Genomic DNA, 17,449 nt, shown 5'->3' on the forward strand with positions numbered 1-17,449 from the left:
AATTTTATTTTCTGTGTAGGCAACTCATGACGCCGTCGAGGTCGGAATGCGGGTGTAGTGGCGTGGGTTGTAAGACGGAGTAGGAGAAATCGTGAAAAAACAGGAGAAAAAGAAAATAACGGGCAATGATGTATTGGTTGTAATTTTAACGAAGTTAACCTATGACGCCCGCGACAATCACCACTAACTCCAATTTAATAGATAGTAATAGATACATGATGTCAAAAAAAACGCTCGTTGGACAAGCACTAGCCGACGGGATTTTGTCACCGTTGCCGTCTTGAGCCTAGGCTGCAACAGAGAGCAGAGCCGTCGCCGCGTCGACAGGGAGAACGGAGGAGGAGAGAAGTCGGCTCGCGCCACCGCCATGGCGTCGTCGTCGTCCAAGATCTCCGACTCCTCCTCCCACCGGGACGGTCCCAAGGTGCGGGCCTCTCGATCGATTCCACTTGTCCGATTCCCCTCCTCGATCTCCCTCCCCAATCTGATCGGTTTCGATCCTTTCCGCTTTGTTTTTCCGCAGGGGCTGGGCGTGGACGCCTCCGGCCTGTCAGCACTCCACGGGAAGCTGAAGCAGCTGAAGTGCCAAGCCGAATTAGTCCGCCTCGCGTCGATCAAGGTAAAGCACCGATCACATCTCTAAAATTCGTTGGGAAATCGTGAATTTTGGGTTTACTCAATCTGGTGGTTGGGGATTGGGTTGTGTTGGGTCTTGGCAGGACATGATGGAGGCAAACAGGAGGGCGCTGCAGAGGCACACGTGCGGGCTATTCGATGTGGCCGCAGCGGCGGAGGCCTCATCGAGGGGTACGGAGGGCGGCAACGTGCTGTCGCAGCGCTCCGCGGAGGGGCATTCCAGGATCGTGGGGTGGAACCTGGCCAGTGGGTCGGGTGAGAGGGAGGTGGTGCACGTGCAGGAGGAAAATCAGTCAGCCGTCGGGACGCTGGCGCTCTCGAGCTCCGGCGGCAGCGCGGTGCAAAGGATTGTTGTGCGGCTCGTGAATCTGCCGTTGGTTGATAAAATTCCTTCATACACCACCTGGACCTTTCTGGACAAGTATAGTGTTGCAACTCTCTTTGTACCAGTTAATTTGATGACTTGTTGTTAGGTTGCTCTTCACTCTTCAGTTCTACATGGGGTCATATGTCATATAGAGTTAACTTGAGAATTGTGGAGAGGATACTTGAATGTCAGAATGCACCTCTTTAGATGAAAAAACTTGTTCAAAATGTCGAATGATCACAAGAATGTCAGAATGCTACGAAAAGTTCTTAAGCTACTTGTTGTAAGTTTATTAGCTTGATCTGTTTATCAAAAAATATTAGCTGAATTGATTCAGATGAGATAATTTTGTTACATGCGTGTACACCTTGTAAGGACATATATCGTTTCCGTATTGTCTTTGGTATTTATTATCTTTTAAACAACACTGCGCAGAAACCAAAGGATGGCCGACGATCAATCAATTGTTGGTAGGAGGAGAATTTACTATGATTCAGTTGGCAATGAGGCTTTGATCTGCAGTGAAAGTGATGAAGAAATTCCAGAACCTGGGGAAGAGAAGCATGTTTTCACAGGAGAAGAAGATCAGCTAATATGGTATAATACTAGCAATTTTATCTCCCATAATCCCCATTTGAATAGGCTGTATTTTTCCTGTACTATGTGCTCTTTTTGTACCAACAGGTCATGGACTTTTGATAATATGGTTGATTCTTAAATGTACCAGAACAAGAATATTGCATTAACTGGAGAAAATGTTGGATCTCTTAAACATACCAGAACAAGAACATTACAATAACAGAAAAACATCAGCCGTGCCGCAATGGCTAGTTGCATTTGTCTAAAAGTTACTTTACACAGCTTACATGCTATTCCCATGTTATGTTCCTTAAGAACTTCTCATAGCATACAGCTTTCAGCTTTAGTGTACCTTGTGCATTCTAAAGTGGAAGGCTAATTAAGCCAGTGATTTTTTTCTTTTTCAAAAAGATATTACCAATTGCAGAACTTGACTGTTATCTGATGAACCAATGGCCAGTTGAGATACCTTTTTATGTATATTGATTGCAAAACCTGGAAATGTTTGACGTTAGGCATGGGTTCTATGAGGGCTTAATTAGTAGTTTTTAAAGTACGTTTTCGCATTGTCTCGTCACAAATTTTGCCATCTTTTCGGTTTTCATGGTACCAGAGTTTCAAATTTGACCTCAACTTTTGTGAGAGATTCTTCGGTGCTGCTGAAAAGAACATATTTGAAAGCTCTTTATTTTCAACTACTGACCACTCTACTACAAGCAGTACTGCTTCGATGTTTGTGTTATTTGTTTTTTCACTTCTATGTTTTTTACATTGGAAGTTTTTATGTGAATCTTCTTAGATTATATTTGTGCAATCAATCTAAATATTTAAGTGCATATTGGTGAAAGACAGACAAGTCACACGTATGCTTCTCAAGGACACGAAAGGGAGTACTCATTTAGCCAAGTGGTGTGAATTAAGTTGCTTCTACACACTGGAATAAGAATATAAACGCCTGCTTAATTAGATCTGATTAACTTAATAGTAATTATCCTGCCTGAAAAATACTACTTTGCACACTGTTGTTATCATGTGCAACCATGCCAATACTATCCATATCTCTTCACAATCAGTCTTGCAAAAAATAATTTTCTATGTGTGTATATATACTAATATGATCCTGACTAAGTGCTGCAGGAAAGTTACTCAAGAACATGGGTCAAGCCAAGAGGTTTTAAGTGCCATCTGCCAGTTTGTTACTGCTTCTCCTTCTGAAATTGAGGTTGTCCATTTCATTTAGCAAGATTTTCATTCAGTGGATACATGTAATTTTGACCCTACAGTTATTCTGTTTGACTTGAGACTGAACATGATTCTGAGCCTGTTGTTTTCATTAAAATTTCAGGATAGATCTAAATTTCTTTGTGTGAAAAATGACAAGTACTCTGGATTTTCCGAAAAGACAGAGAGCCACCTTGACAAGACTGTAGATATGGTTTTGGATTCTTTTGATAATCTCTTCTGCCGCAGATGTTTGGTATATTCTACTTCTGGCAATCACTTTTTGTCCTTTTTTATATCCGTATGCCAAGGTATGATTTATTTGATAATATTTGTTCACGCAGGTTTTTGATTGCCGTCTCCATGGCTGCTCTCAGAACTTAGTATTCCCAGTAAGTAAAAGGTCATTCATGTTTGAATAAAATTTCTTTTCTCTTCTGCTAAGTATTTAACTCATGTGCTTGCAAGAGTGAGAAGCAACCCTGTGGGTTTGAACTCGATGAGAACAAGACCCCATGCAGTGACCAATGCTACCTTCAAGTATGTTTCCCCTCAAATTTTCAATTGTATTAACTGGCATTAGCAAATCTCCCCTTAGTTTTTCACTTAAATTGCACTAATTCCTGTGGCAAAAATTAAGAACTCTTTCATTGAAATTCTATCGGTGGGTAACATTGATGGGGTTTTGGTACCCAAGGGTTATTCCATTCTTTTTTTCCGCGAACCTTGTCACAGGGTAGGGTGTTCCTGCAATTCATTAGAAGAATGGATTGTCCTGGTTTATGTGGAAAACTAGGCTAATGATCGCGGTTGATTATGGACAACCATGCAAAAACCCTGACAACAGCAAAGCCACGAAGCTATATTACTAAGCATATATCACTGCCCGATGATGACACGCCAGCAATCGTAACTCTGCCTGCTAGCTGGAGGCATTCGTGCTCCCGACTGCTCCCTTGAAGCCGCTAAACACATCCATTGGCCCAGGGCAGGCTACGAGCTCTTCGACAATGCCTACAAGGAGGGGAATGATGCCCCTTTGTCATTATTGGCACGGAGCCCTGCTGGGACAAAACTTTCGCCTGGAATGCCTCGCACCACCACCCCACCGAACCTCGATGGAGGGAGTCCATCCATGCCAGCAGCAGCCACCCCAGATCTGGCCAGCCATGGTCCAGTGGAGGGGATGAACCCTTTGTCGAGGCCTCCAAGGAGGACAAAGATGCCCAGGAGTGCCATCATCACCGGCATCCAGGGGTGGGCATACGATCTATATGGTTAATGCTTTTGTTTATTCGGTTTTCCAAACATCCGGTGTCTGTGCACACTGAAATTCCACAGAGAATGTAGCCACCAAATCCTATTCGTTGAATTTCTTCAGTGCGGTTTATTCGGTTAACCGAGACGCTCGTAAACCCATCAAGCCAACCTGTCATGAGCAGTCCAGTGCAACAATTTGCCGTGCGCAGAATGGAACATAAACAACTGTGAGGTTTAATTGCAACTAGCAAGTACTAGTAGCCACACGAGCCATGAGCTATTAGGCCTCTCTCAATGCATAGTCTCTTAGGTGTTGTTTCTTATAGTGTAGAATAACTGCTAAGAGACCACCTCCCCAATGCATTGTCTCTTAGTGTTGTATCTAAAGTAGTATAGCACTCCCTCCGTCCCATATTAAGTGATGAAATATTACATGTATCTAGACGCTTTTGGGGTATAGATACATCCATATTTTGGCAAATTTGAGTCACTTAATATGGGACGGAGGGAGTACTTATTTCTGTCAAAAAACGTAGTACTTATTTAATAGCTTCGTGAGAAAAATTTAATGACTTTGTGTTGGTTTGCCTGAAGAGATGGTAGTTAGCATAGCAGACGGTTTCTTCATTAATCATGTGCCACATAGGCCAAATGCTGACGTGGATGTCTAAGCGACCGCCACATAGGAGCATTGGGAGAGGCCTTAGTGATGACTTGCTTACGTTGTTGGGATCATACATCAACGCTAATAACACATCAATCAACGTGCATATCAAATCATGAAGGCAGGCTTGCCTTGCATGATACAAAACTTGTGAGCGGCTAGCCGGAGGTACGAGTGGCCTGCAGGTAGAGTTACCGACTCGCTAGATGAAGTTGGGAGCGGTGCCTGTGGCTAGGTTAGTGAGAACGTGGATGGCTAGAGTACTAATTAATTCGTAGGGTATAGTGCTAATTATTGGGCATTTGAGCCGACTTGGGCCCGTTGCACTGCATAGAACATATAGTTTGGGTTGTTCGGTGTATATGTGTTCTGGGGACTGCATACCGATCTCGTCACCGATCACCAAACACTGAACAGTGAATGTTTTCTCAACCCAACCGATCACCAATCACTGGTTTTGACCTACAATGCGGTCAAGACGGTTGGGTTCTAGTTTTTGGTTTCGGTGTAAAAGTGCCCACCTCTACCAGCATCGAACCTTACCAGATCCAGATTTGGCAAAACCCACGGGCCCAGAGGAGAGAAGAATTTCACATTTGTTTGTTGACCTGAGCTTGTTTACTATGCTCTGAGGTTAATTTTGAGTTTAGTTTGTTCCCAGATGAGAGAAGGATTTCAAGATGCACGGAAATATGATTGTGCTGCTTCTGCAACACATAATAATGCCCCCCTTCTTTTCGGCTTCTAGGATGGGCTTCTCTCAGAAGCTGCTCTCCCCAGCTTCTTGAGAAGCCGCATGTGATTTATGCTAACTCCCTGTTTGTTTGGGCTTCTGATTCAGCTTTTGGTGCTTCTAGCAATCTCAAAAGCACTTCTTCCGTTTACACTTCTCCCGTTTAGGCCCTGTTTGTTTGGGCTTCTGCTTCAGCTTTTGGGTCTTCTAGCAATCTCAAAAGCACTTCTCCCGTTTACACATGAAAGCACGTCTGGAGGTGCTTCTCAGCTTCATGTGTAAACGGGAGAAGTGCTTTTGAGATTGCTAGAAGCACCAAAAGCTGAAGCAGAAGCCCAAACAGACAGGGCCTAAACTAATTTGGAAGCCTAGCAGAATGTTTAGGCGGCTTCTCCAGGAAGCTGGGGGAGAGCAGCTTCTCGGGGAAGCCCATCCTGGAAGCCGAAAAGAAGGGGGTCAATATGGAGTCAAGACCCGCCTCACACAAAGTTGGTATTGCTATAGTGTCTGAATCAGAAGATTCGAACCGAGAGGAAGACATTATTAGATCCAGTATATATGTTGGAACAAGCAGATTAAAGATATATTCTGAAAGCGCTGAAAAACATACTACACCGCCTTCTGGGGATATTTCTGAAACTGAAAATATACCCAGTGATATGCTTCTAAGAAGTTTAGGGAAGCGCAAGATTTCAAAAAGACCTAGGTCCAGCGATGATTTTCCTGATAAAAAGGCAAGGCAATAACTTCAGATACTCCTTTTGCAAGCCATGTACTGAATGAACATTCCATTTCGCAGATTGGTGACACAAGACCAGATTTCAAAAAATCTGGAGGCAATCAACTAGATGATCCCAAGAGCAAAACTTCTAACAAAAATAGTGGTGGTGGAAGCCCAACTAGTACTACCGAGGATGCAGCAATGGAGAGTAGCAATAAAGAATCAGCTGCAAAGAATTTGCTCAGTTCCAGCAGGGAGGACACTCTTTCTTGTTGGAGTACCCTAGAGAGAGGTTTATATTTGAAAGGAGTTGAGATATTTGGGAAAAATAGGTAATTCTTTGGACATATATAAGGAGCAATAGTTAAAGTATTATCTCCCCTTGTGTTATCTGGAAAAGAGTTCCCTGATTAATTTAGGTTAAGCTTCTAACATTACTAAACACTGGTTTGAATTGTCAACAGTTGTCAAATAGCCAGAAATACATTAGCTGGCCTGAAAACATGCATGGAAGTGGCTAGCTACATGTACAACAACGGTGCAGCAATGGCAAAGAGGCATCTCCTGGGTAAATCGATCTCTGGTGATTTTGCAGCTGAACAAGATTACATGGTATGCGCTGAATTACATTATTAATCTCGTGCTCCATCTCAATATTTTGTATGTAATTGTATAAGGAACGTCAAAACAATAAAATATGTTGGTTGTCATATCATTCTGGATACAGTTCCTTGCTGCTGTATTGAGTTTGCTTATTATGCTTTCCACAGAGAAGGAATTACATGATTTGATTCTTAATTATTGCATGACATGTTGTTCCTGATTTTGAAGTTCTTTTGCTTTCGATTAAGTTAGGCGTCCTTCAGGTTCAGGTTCAGGTTCTTACGGGTCGAACACTGGTTCACCGGTTCACTGTCTTTTTTTTTTTTGGTATAAAATAATATTATTTTGTTCATAAATATGCTGCAATAAACAGATAAAAATGTAAGTTGCAAAATTATCCCTGGATTTTTCAAAGTTACCCCTGCAATAAACAGATAAAAACCTAGAGATAGCATCGTCTTCTTCCATTTCCAAAGTTACCCTACATTTTTCAGACATAAATAAATCTAGCAAAGGGTATCTTAAAAAATCTGCCGCTTGGGTCACTTTTTTCACAGTCCGGTTTGCCGGTTTAATAAAAAAGACCCGTTCGCCAGTATTCTCCGGTTCAGTGGCATAGGCTGTCCAGTGCGCTTAACAGACCGTCCAGGTCGCCGGTTCTGGTCCGGTTCAACTGGCGGTCCGGTCCGGTGTTTTAAACTAGGCCTTCAGCAAACAAGTGAAGTTTGTTACACATAGTATTCCGTAGAACTGCTGTTTGTCCAGAGCTCATAACATGGTATCCCCAGATTTTTAGAGTCTGGATAGGTGATGGGCTGAGTGCTACCATGCGCGTGTTCCCCTAAAAAAACATGCCAATTTCTGTACATATTTTGCACTCCCTTCTAAATGAAAAGGGAGCGTGTCTGCTGCTTGCTCGAAAAAAAAGGACTGGGTAGTTAGGGATTACAAACTAGATCATTTTATCATGAATTAAGGACATATTCTACTGGCTCTTTGAATTTCCTGTTTCTACTTCTAGGTGCAACATTGTCAATATTGTTGAGCGATACGGGTTGAGTGCATAAAATCACTAGTTGTAGTGACAGAAAGCTATGGGAGGAGTGCATGTCTCAGCTTTCTGTTCGGAGCCAGACCTTCTACCAGCTAACACCGTTAACCATCCCAAGCCTGCCTTCACAAATAAATCAACTACTCCCTCCGATCCATAATAAGTGTCTCAGATTCTGTACTTAGTACAAAGTTGTACTAAGTCTGAGACACTTATTATGGATCGGAAGGAGTAGGATATAATATCAGTACTACTGCACATTCAAAAGCTTTGTTTTCCACCAGTTATGTCAGCAACATGATTATTTGCCCATGATTTTCTAGGAGCAAGAAGTGGTTCCAAGAACAAGGATCTGTCGTCGGAGGGGCCGAATTCGAAAGAATAAATATACTTCAAAGTCTTCCGGGCATCCAGCTGTTAGGAAAAGAATTGGTGATGGGAAGAAATGGGAAACACAGTATACACCATGTGGTTGCCAGCAAATGTGTACCAAAGGTTGTCCCTGTATGGATAATGTGACTTGCTGTGAGAAATACTGTGGGTATGTTCCAAGATATGATACATTCCCATTTTTATCAAGCACAAATCTATTATCCACCTCATCTCTTCCGGGCTTTGCCTTCTATTTAGGCTGAGTTTGGCATTGAGGTGGATTACGATAGTCCAGCTTTGCTTATTTGTCTGTTTGCCTGACCAACTTTTGCCTGCTTTCCTGTGTATTTTCCCACAACAGATTATAAAATAAGTTCAGTACAACACAGTTCAGCAACCGCAAAATGAGCCTTAATACAAAAAAAAAAGGTCTAATAGTAATATTCTAGAAAGAAAAATATATATTAGCAGGAGCATGTATTGAGCTGATTCGAAAAGCAAGTGAAAATGATTGTAATGCGCTGTAAGATATGCAGTTCTTTTTTATCATCATATTTCTTACATCATATTAATAATGTATGCTAAGCAAAAACTTGACCCTGACTTCTTTTGTTAATTACCATTTAGGTGTTCAAAAAGCTGCAAAAACAGGTTTAGAGGCTGTCATTGTGCAAAAAGTCAGTGCAGAAGCAGACAATGTCCATGTTTCGCTGCCAGTCGAGAATGTGATCCGGATGTTTGCAGAAACTGCTGGGTGAGGTAATCAGCACTTGTAAATCTATATCTTCTTGGAGTCTATGAAATAATTGTGTAATAGGATTGAAAGAATTTTTTTCTTAACTACCTTCATGCACAAATGTAAGCTTTATTCAAATTTATGTTGCGTATTAGTTTATTAAACTTCACGCGTTGCTCATTCTCTTCAGCTGTGGAGATGGATCACTAGGTGAGCCACCAGCAAGAGGTGATGGTTATCAGTGCGAAAACATGAAACTCCTTTTAAAACAACAACAAAGGGTGAGAACATACGTTGTTTTGTCCTTGTCCTCTTGACATCATTCTGCGCTACCTATCTTTTTACTAATTATTGATCGCAATTCAGATTTTGCTTGGAAGATCTGATGTTGCAGGTTGGGGTGCATTCACTAAGGTCAGATCACCGAAGCTTATGATAGCTTTCCATTTCTTCTCTGTGCTAACTATATTTTTGTGTTTCATGACATACCAGAACCCTGTGCAAAAGAATGATTATCTTGGAGAATACACCGGTGAATTGATTTCTCATAAAGAAGCAGACAAGCGAGGCAAAATTTATGATCGAGCAAACTCTTCATTCCTGTTTGATTTAAATGACCAGGTCTCCCCCCAGCCCTGCCTATTGTGTGCGGCTGTGTTAGATTATTTGGTTGTTTGAAGTCGAAGTGTTAACCTCTAATTTGATTGCTTCACACAGTATGTATTGGATGCGAATCGCAAGGGGGACAAATTAAAGTTTGCGAATCACTCCTACAACCCCAACTGCTTTGCAAAGGTACAAATTTTTAACAATATATGCTGCTTCATGCTTTGTCTTTACAAGAATTTCATTTCATCTTCTAACTATGATCCTATCCAGGTGATGATGGTGGCTGGTGACCATCGTGTTGGTATCTATGCAGGCGAGCGTATTGAAGCTAGTGAGGAACTCTTCTATGATTACCGATATGGACCTGACCAAACTCCACACTGGGCAAAGAGACCAGAAGGATCAAAGAAGGAGGAACCATCTGGCTCTCACCGCCGAGCACACAAAGTTGCTCGATAGTTGAAGTGCAGCTGGCATGATACAATCTGCTGCCAGTGCTCTCATGGCCGAGCACACAAAGTTGCGCAGATGGGATGATACAATCTGCTGCCAGTTATACCATAATTTATACAGATTTTAGTCGCAGTACATTATACAAGGATACCATTTGTTGGCATGATAAAAAATTATGTATTCATTAGTAAATGAACTCGCAGGCCAAGCTTGCGAATGACCAAAGAATAAGCTTTCGTGGATTTAGTTAATAGTATAAAGTCTGAATTATAACATTACTAGCAGGTGTGCCCGTGCGTTGCTACGGATCAACAAAACCACACGCTATTTTATTTTTCTGTGTAGTAAGCCTGCCCATGGATACCCGACCTGAATGGTTATAGGTTATGTGTTGACGTTTATAAAAATGGATATACCCAATGGGTCGTCCCGTTATTCATTTGTAGGTTATGGATATGGATTTATACTCCGTAGTAAGGTTCCCGTGTGTTGCTACGGACAAAAAAACATATAGAGACATTAAATAAAATGATTTATCAATTTTGAAAATGTATTATCTGTAACCAATATGCAATTGATAATCGTGTCATAACTATTGTGAATAATTCTTGTCGAAATACTACATGTATCTAGATGCGTTTTGGGAATATATACATCCATATTTGGACAAAATTGAGACAAGAATTATGGGACTACATATGTTCAATATAGTGGAGTGTCCGTCCGTCCCCTCCCGGTTCTCTTTCCCGTCCGGTAAGGAGCCGCTGCAAAGGGTCTGACCGCCGACCGAGTTGGAGCAAGAGAAGCGGGCGTGGGGGCTAAGGTGCAGAGCATAGGGGCTGCGGGGGCAAGGCGGCAGAGGGACAGCCAGCGAGGAGAAAGCCGACGGGCTGGGCCGGATGTAAGAGGAAGCCGACGGGTGGCTGTAAGATCCGCTCTCAGCCTTAGCGCCAGCGCAACTGTTCTCTCCACCCGCGGCAGAGGGAGCGGTTTTTTCCCGTGGCTACAAAGGGGTGCGCAGGTGGTTGGCGGAGGTCGGGAAGGGGTCCGGCGGCTGGTGGCTGTGGAGGCTTTGCTTAGAGGCAGGCACGCCCCACGCATCGGGCCTGAGCTTGGTTGTACGACGTTGGAATCATGAATAAGACGAGGGAGAAAAAATAACGGGTAGTGGTATATTGGTTGTAATTTAAACGAAATTGACTTACGGAACCCAACCATTACCAACAACTCCATTTTAATAGACTGTGATTTACTCTTTCGGTACTTGGGCCAATATGCCAGGTAACCGGAGATTTCTTGAGCATCTATTCTACCTAGGCCTAGGCATGGGTGGGCCGGCCTGGCCTGAGTCCTGGCGTCCAGGCCCAGGCCCGGGCTCCTATTTCCCGCTTGAAGCCTGTTCTGAATGCCGGTTTTCGGACGGTTAAAAACTGTGCAACTCTTTTTTTACTGACCAATCAAATGACATTGCCTAGGTTTTGAAAGAAAAAAATGTCGCAGGTGTCTCTGGACTTGGATCCTACCACGGGAGCATGTGATGAAGCCCTCGTGCGGGATATTTTTTGGGAGGAAGATGTGAATTTGATTTTGGCCATCCCTGTCCCGCTGTCCGTGAGGTGGGAGGTAACTTGCCTTGGCATTATGATTCTTTTTTTCTAAAGATATTGGCATTATGATTCAAAGGGCACCTTCTCTGTTCGCGGAGCAACTGTTCGTGTCACAGTTCCCGGCAAAAGTCCAGATGCTCTTATGGCGGCTGGCTCATAACAGTCTTCCACACAAGCATTCGTCGTCGTGGAGTGGACTGACACGAACTGTCCAGTGTGCCAGAGGTTCCATGAAGATGGCAGCCACATTTTTCTGAAGTGTAAAGGAGCCCAAGCGATATGGAAAAGAAGAACTGGGTCCGGAGGAGGTGCGAAACAAGCTTCTGACATACAACCACCCAAAGGAAATCATGTCTGATATTCTTAGGCGACAAGATCCGGTGAGACTGAACTCCGTCGTTGCCCTTGGGGTGCTAGAGGTTCACCAAGATCAATCGGTATGCCATGGATTTCCCGAATTATTTCCTGTGTTAGAAGGTGCAGCAGCGTGAGCCTCTTGCGCATTGCAGTCCGCCGGTGGGAGATATGCTGAAGATCAACGTGGAAAGGTCTTTTGATGCGTCAACTAGGACGGGCGGCTGGGGCTTCGTCGTTCGCGACATATGCTGATATGCGCTCGCCTGCTAATGTCCATTACGAATATCAGATGAAAACAAAAGAGCGCAGCATTTTCAATCTAGTAAATGTCGGCCAAAAAAGGCTTTCAATTTGTTCGAATCTAAAGGCGTACAAACAACTTCAACATCAATGCTCAAATTTTGTCATATTTGGGTCCTGGAGGCATGGGCCATGTGCAAAGTATTGAAGTAAGCACCGATGGAGTTTGAATAAAGTTGAAAATAAAAGAGCGGGTGTCTGATGTGTTGTTTGATCAGCCCCATGACCCCATCGGTGTATCGTAGCAAGTTTAGCTACTGATTGTAACCCCGTTCTTTGAGTAATAAAGCTTCCTTTTTCCCGGAAAAAAAAAGAAAACAAAAGAGCGCAGCATTATGATTATGGAGTTTGAACGAAGTTACAGGTTATTTTAAAAAAATATTATGACATCAACAAAACTAGAAAGTACTCATAGAGAGAGCACCACAATCGCAAGTTTGCGTCTCTTTATTGAAGCTGAATCTCGATGACATAGTTATCTACTCCCTCCATCTAGAAATATAAGGTCTCTGTATTGAAGCTGAATCTCAATGACATAGTTATCTACTCCCTCCATCCAGAAATATAAGGCCGAATCCCAATATGAAATTTCAGAAATACAAGACAACTTTCCTTATTTGAATTAATTTGTTACATGCCCTCCCGCAAAAAATTCTCTGTAACTCGTATCTTAATTTGATAATTACTTGACACTGCACGTTACCAGCTGGGAAGAGATGCTATGAGAATGAAGAGTAAGTATCAATTTTTATTTACAGAAAAATATAAGGCTTCTTTCTATACAAAAAAAGTACTAAGTAGCATCCATATGATAATTGCTTGGCACATTATCAGCTGGGAAGAGATGCAAAGAGAAGAGAGTTGCACCCATAATTAAATCACGTGTACAGACGAAAATATAATGCCCCGTCCTAACAAAAAAAGAGGAAGGAACAAATAGATTTGCCACTAACTTCTAACACCGATTTCTTGCGAGGATACTAAATGGTAGAATAATAACTCATTCCATGTATCTGGCACTCCAGGAAGACACCAGTGGCTGCAGTCCTGGGAGCTAGATGTTGTCAAATCTCCTGCCTTTCTCCCATAAATAGATGGGTGTCCATCTATCCTGAGCCCAGATAGATTGGTAATGTTCATAATTGTTACAGGAGTCCTCATTTGCTTCGTCACCTGTTCAAAGATCGCATTTCTCTCGGGCACGGGCCTTGCACGAGTGTCATTAAGGGGTGTTGTGCTCTCTTTGCAGTGCCCCCCTGAATTCCACTCCCCGCCGCTGAAACCAGTCATAAGTTGTTGTGTTGAGCATGCTTATAGGAGATTGCTGTCAATTGGAGTTGCTTGTGTTGGATTGAACGTCTCAGATTTGAGGAAGCAAACCTGAAATGCGATGGGGATGAGCTTCGGAAGAACACTTGAGTTTTCCGTGGATTGATGTAACGGTCGACCCATGATGCCCATGTGGTTAGTGCTCGATGGAAAGCTGTGGAGACATCGAGGTGGGGATGGACAGTATCCCCTTCTTGATAATAATTCACTCTGCAAGCAAATGTGGTATTTAGATGCCATCCTTATGTTGGTAACATAATCTTTACAAAACCATAATTTACTGTAGTTTCTATGCAAGTTCTAATTTTTTTGTAAGAATAAAAAAAACACAGTTCCAGCTCTCATTTAACCCTAAATACTCCTAACTAGATAAGCTGTTTCCCAAATGGTACATAAATATAAACTACCTGAAGAAAGTGTCAGTGCTTTTTCACTATCATCAGCACTCACCCAGCTTTTGTTTTGTGATGAGACCACCAATGAGCAGTGTTAAACACAAGCACATTAGCCCCTCTCCATCTTGACGAGCTCCGATCAATGGTATCAATCCGTAGTGTCCTCGTACGCTTTTGACCAATTCTTGACTTGCCTTCATGCACCAAGAAATGTGTCACATGGTACTCCACACTGCAGTTATAGTCCTGCAGAAACCATGCCAATATGACTCATACACATTACATTAAGAAATTGAATAGACCAGTTCCACATAAGACCCAGATCATACAAACCAGGAACTTGAAATTGTAATCCCCTCTGTCCTTAGTAATCCTGCGGCCGCGAGCTTCATGAATTCTTGCAGGATCGGAGACTGCCTCTCTCAACAAGCACATCATGGACTCCCACTGGTTCCTGTTAAGGGAGTCCCCTACAAACACTAGCCGCTTTCCTCTCAGCATCTCAAGCATTTTCCGAGCATCAAACCTAAATTTTCATAGCAGGCCGAAGTTAGCAAATATCAAAGTTCTAGTTGTAAATCCTAACAACCATGAGAATGGTCAATTGTACTAATGCAGCACCTAGGGATACTGCAATGCGTTGGCTGCCACCTCCACTTTCTGTAGCTTTTATCCATTCTTCCATTTGCCTCACAGCTGAAGCCTTCATCTACGAATGGGCAAGAGTTGCTTGTGTAAAGTGGATAGCTGTCATCAAACACCCACCTCCCATCATAAACATCGCATTGTGCTGTTTTGCTTCTCGCCAAATCCATTTTGCTCGGAATAGCTTCCTGGGTCAGATTAGTATCTTGCTTTTTTCGATTTATTATTGGAGCTTCTTTTGAGTTGTTCTTTGTGGTTGAATGATTCGAGATTGTCCATTGCCTGGCTTGTTGCGAAGCATCGGCCCCTTGTACAGAGGAATCGCCATTTCCTCCCACGCGGCCAGGGTGCAAGAATTCGCCTTTGGTTCTCGAAGGACCTGAAGCATCCATGGAGGAGAAATTGACAGCTTCTGCGGACTTTGGCCTCTCCAAATTCCCCAATGAAGCAGCTGCTCCCTGGGAAGCAGAATCATTGCCTAGACTTGACCTCGCTCTCATTGCCGACCCGGCATCATCTTTGCTCAGGTTCTCGCCTTCGACGGAGATGGGTTTCTCCACAACAGGACCTTTCGCCAGCTTCTCACCGTCTCCACCTACGGGAACAACTCCTTTCACCTCCATTGGCGAATCCAAACCTGTCAGAGAATAGTTTCCAGCTCCCGTAACATCCGTCCCCTCCAGTAACGCACCATCTGCGGGGTTCTCACCATACCCACCTCCAAGGACCGCCTCTTCCACCTCCACCGCCGAGTCAACTGGCAGTTCACCAGCACGGCCGCGGCGGTCTCCCTCGACAGCCGAATCATCCCCCAAACCCCCGCCGCCGCTCCCGCCCCCAAGAAACGCCCCTTCTTCCACTTCCACCCCCGCACCCCCACCTCTGAGAACCGGCAGCCCTGCAATGGCGGAGCCATTTCCTCCGATTGAGAAGGCGAAGGGGAGATGCAGGGGGCGGCCGAAGCGGAGGGCGAAGAGGGAGAAGAGGAAGGAGAATAGGAGGGAGGAGGAGGCGAAGGAGAGGAGGATGAGGCTCTTGGGGCTCTGGAGGTGGTTGGAGGAGGGGCTAGTCCTCTGCCTCTCCATTGCTGCCCAGGAGAGATAGAGAGAGCGTAGCTGCTGGTGCAGCAATGTCAGGGCGTGATAGAGGCGGCGGCGGCGGCGAGCCGAGGACGAAGGCAAGCAAAACACAAGCAGGTCTGGACTGGAGGGGGTTTCGGTGTAACGGCAACGGAACGGGGAATGTGGAGTGAGTGGCGACTGGTGACTCGTCGTGCCGACAGCTACTTTGGCTTTTCTATACGGAGAAAAGGGTAATTAGTAGTAGAGGCAAGTACTCCTGCTCCAACCTTTCGTTTGAACTAATCTGCAGCACAATTATCGCAATCGAGCAGTTGGAGGCAACAGGCGCTGGATGTACGGGGGCATGCACGGGCAGATGAACTGACCGCTGGCACACGAGCTATGCACTCCCTCAAGCACTTTTCGACCGAAGAGTTTACCACGAATTATTTATTAGTTCACGCGGTTACCTTCCATAAGAAACACCAGATGCAGCAGCTAACTGACCAGAAAGGAGAGGTAAATTGGGTGCACTGGCGCGTTTTTATTTATTTTAAAGAAATTAGAATCTTTAAAAGACGCGTACAGCCAAATTGTTCAAGAAAAAAAACACGCTCAAAAACATGGGAAGAAAGACGGTAAATTACATCTACGCTCAAAATTTTCACAGCTCTTGATTCCTGCAACAAAGGAGTTTGCACCGTAAGTCTTTGAGCGGTAAGCTGACCGTTATCGAAACAACTAGGACCATTGTCTGTTCTCTGACTGTGTTTCCTCAAGGCCCTCAACGACGTCTTTCAAAGAGAGATATGATTTTCATAGGCGGCGCCAAATCTCTCGATGCCGCTAACGGCATCTACACGTATCTTCTGTGGCCAACACGTGTCTATTGTTTTTCTTAATCCCCTGCCACCCACCTGATAATCTCTGTGCCACCCACGTGCACCCTTATCTTTATCTCCTTTCCTCTCTCTCCTCTCTCTCTCCCCCACCACGTACAGCCCCTACTTTCTCTCCTCCTCCTCCTCCTCCTCTCTCTCTCCCCTCGTGCTTATGCAGCAGCCCCGCATGGCCGGCCGATGCCGCGTGCTGTTGGTCTGCCGCTGCCCTCGCGGCTGTGGGGAGCAGCCAGACGGAGGAGGAGCAGATGAAGGTGGCTAGATCTCTACCGTCTCTCTCGCGACTGACCTCTATCGTCGTGACCAAACTCCACCTCTATCTCCAGCACTCCTTCCCTATCCGTGGTACCATGAGGGATGCGTGGTTTGTAGATTCATCCGTAAATAGTTTGTTTATGTTCTTCTCTTTCTTCTAGATCCATCATCGATGGTGAGCTTCTATCTCGTACTAACTATGTACTCCGTGTTTGCTGTACCATAAAGAGGCTAGATCTTGTTATTTTGCTTTTGGATTTCTTGGTTTTCTCTTTGAGTTAAGAGTACGAGCAAGAAGAAAACGAAGAAAAAATCGTACCTTGTCATATACCAATGGTACATGTTGTGATTTGTTTGATGCATATTAATGTAACATTCTATGTGCTGATGTACGCGATAAGTTTAACGTGTACCATTGGTACATGACAAGGTACTATGTTTTAACGAATGTTTGTACTATGTTTTAGCAAGTGTTTGTACTATGTTTTTTCTGGTACATGACGTATCATAATTTATTTACATATGAGCTAGTACACATTAACGAGGTATATGTTTTCGTACTGTGATTTTTTCATGGTACATGAGATTGATGTACT

At 43.8% G+C, this 17,449-nt stretch overlaps 2 protein-coding genes across 2 annotated transcripts; one reads left to right on the plus strand and one right to left on the minus strand.

Annotated features, from left to right (window-relative positions):
- The first annotated feature begins 269 nt into the window (after nt 1-269).
- On the plus strand, nt 270-10,286 carry LOC100832275 (histone-lysine N-methyltransferase EZ3). Its single transcript, XM_010230407.3, has 17 exons — nt 270-424; nt 524-619; nt 720-1,057; nt 1,439-1,600; nt 2,720-2,804; nt 2,928-3,059; nt 3,148-3,195; nt 3,272-3,343; nt 6,260-6,513; nt 6,646-6,793; nt 8,159-8,376; nt 8,835-8,966; nt 9,134-9,224; nt 9,310-9,357; nt 9,436-9,564; nt 9,661-9,738; nt 9,823-10,286. Exons 1-17 carry the CDS (start codon nt 368-370, stop codon nt 10,009-10,011), a joined length of 2,277 nt encoding a protein of 758 aa, XP_010228709.1. The 5' UTR covers nt 270-367; the 3' UTR covers nt 10,012-10,286.
- A 2,705-nt stretch (nt 10,287-12,991) lies between these two features.
- Nucleotides 12,992-15,928, minus strand: LOC100826101 (protein trichome birefringence-like 6). The gene is made up of 5 exons (XM_003561651.4): nt 14,615-15,928; nt 14,327-14,519; nt 14,049-14,239; nt 13,650-13,808; nt 12,992-13,545 (listed from the first exon to the last, which is right to left on the minus strand). The coding sequence occupies exons 1-5, from the start codon at nt 15,721-15,723 to the stop codon at nt 13,218-13,220; spliced, it is 1,980 nt and encodes a 659-aa protein (XP_003561699.1). The 5' UTR covers nt 15,724-15,928; the 3' UTR covers nt 12,992-13,217.
- Between the last annotated feature and the right edge of the window lie 1,521 nt (nt 15,929-17,449).

Source organism: Brachypodium distachyon, chromosome 1 (assembly GCF_000005505.3).
Source record: "Brachypodium distachyon strain Bd21 chromosome 1, Brachypodium_distachyon_v3.0, whole genome shotgun sequence".
Classification (NCBI taxonomy): domain Eukaryota; kingdom Viridiplantae; phylum Streptophyta; class Magnoliopsida; order Poales; family Poaceae; genus Brachypodium; species Brachypodium distachyon.

Bases quoted from the DNA above. Each gene is read 5' to 3' on its own strand.
- LOC100826101 (XM_003561651.4), bottom strand. From the start codon at position 15,723: ATGGAGAGGCAGAGGACTAGCCCCTCCTCCAACCACCTCCAGAGCCCC. The intron at 14,520-14,614 runs GTGCTGCATTAG...ATGAAAATTTAG, and splicing joins ACGCATTGCAGTATCCCTAG to GTTTGATGCTCGGAAAATGC. The intron at 13,809-14,048 runs GTGAGTGCTGAT...ATTTGCTTGCAG, and splicing joins CATCACAAAACAAAAGCTGG to AGTGAATTATTATCAAGAAG.
- LOC100832275 (XM_010230407.3), top strand. From the start codon at position 368: ATGGCGTCGTCGTCGTCCAAGATCTCCGACTCCTCCTCCCACCGGGAC. The intron at 8,377-8,834 runs GTATGTTCCAAG...ATTACCATTTAG, and splicing joins TGCTGTGAGAAATACTGTGG to GTGTTCAAAAAGCTGCAAAA. The intron at 9,739-9,822 runs GTACAAATTTTT...GATCCTATCCAG, and splicing joins ACCCCAACTGCTTTGCAAAG to GTGATGATGGTGGCTGGTGA.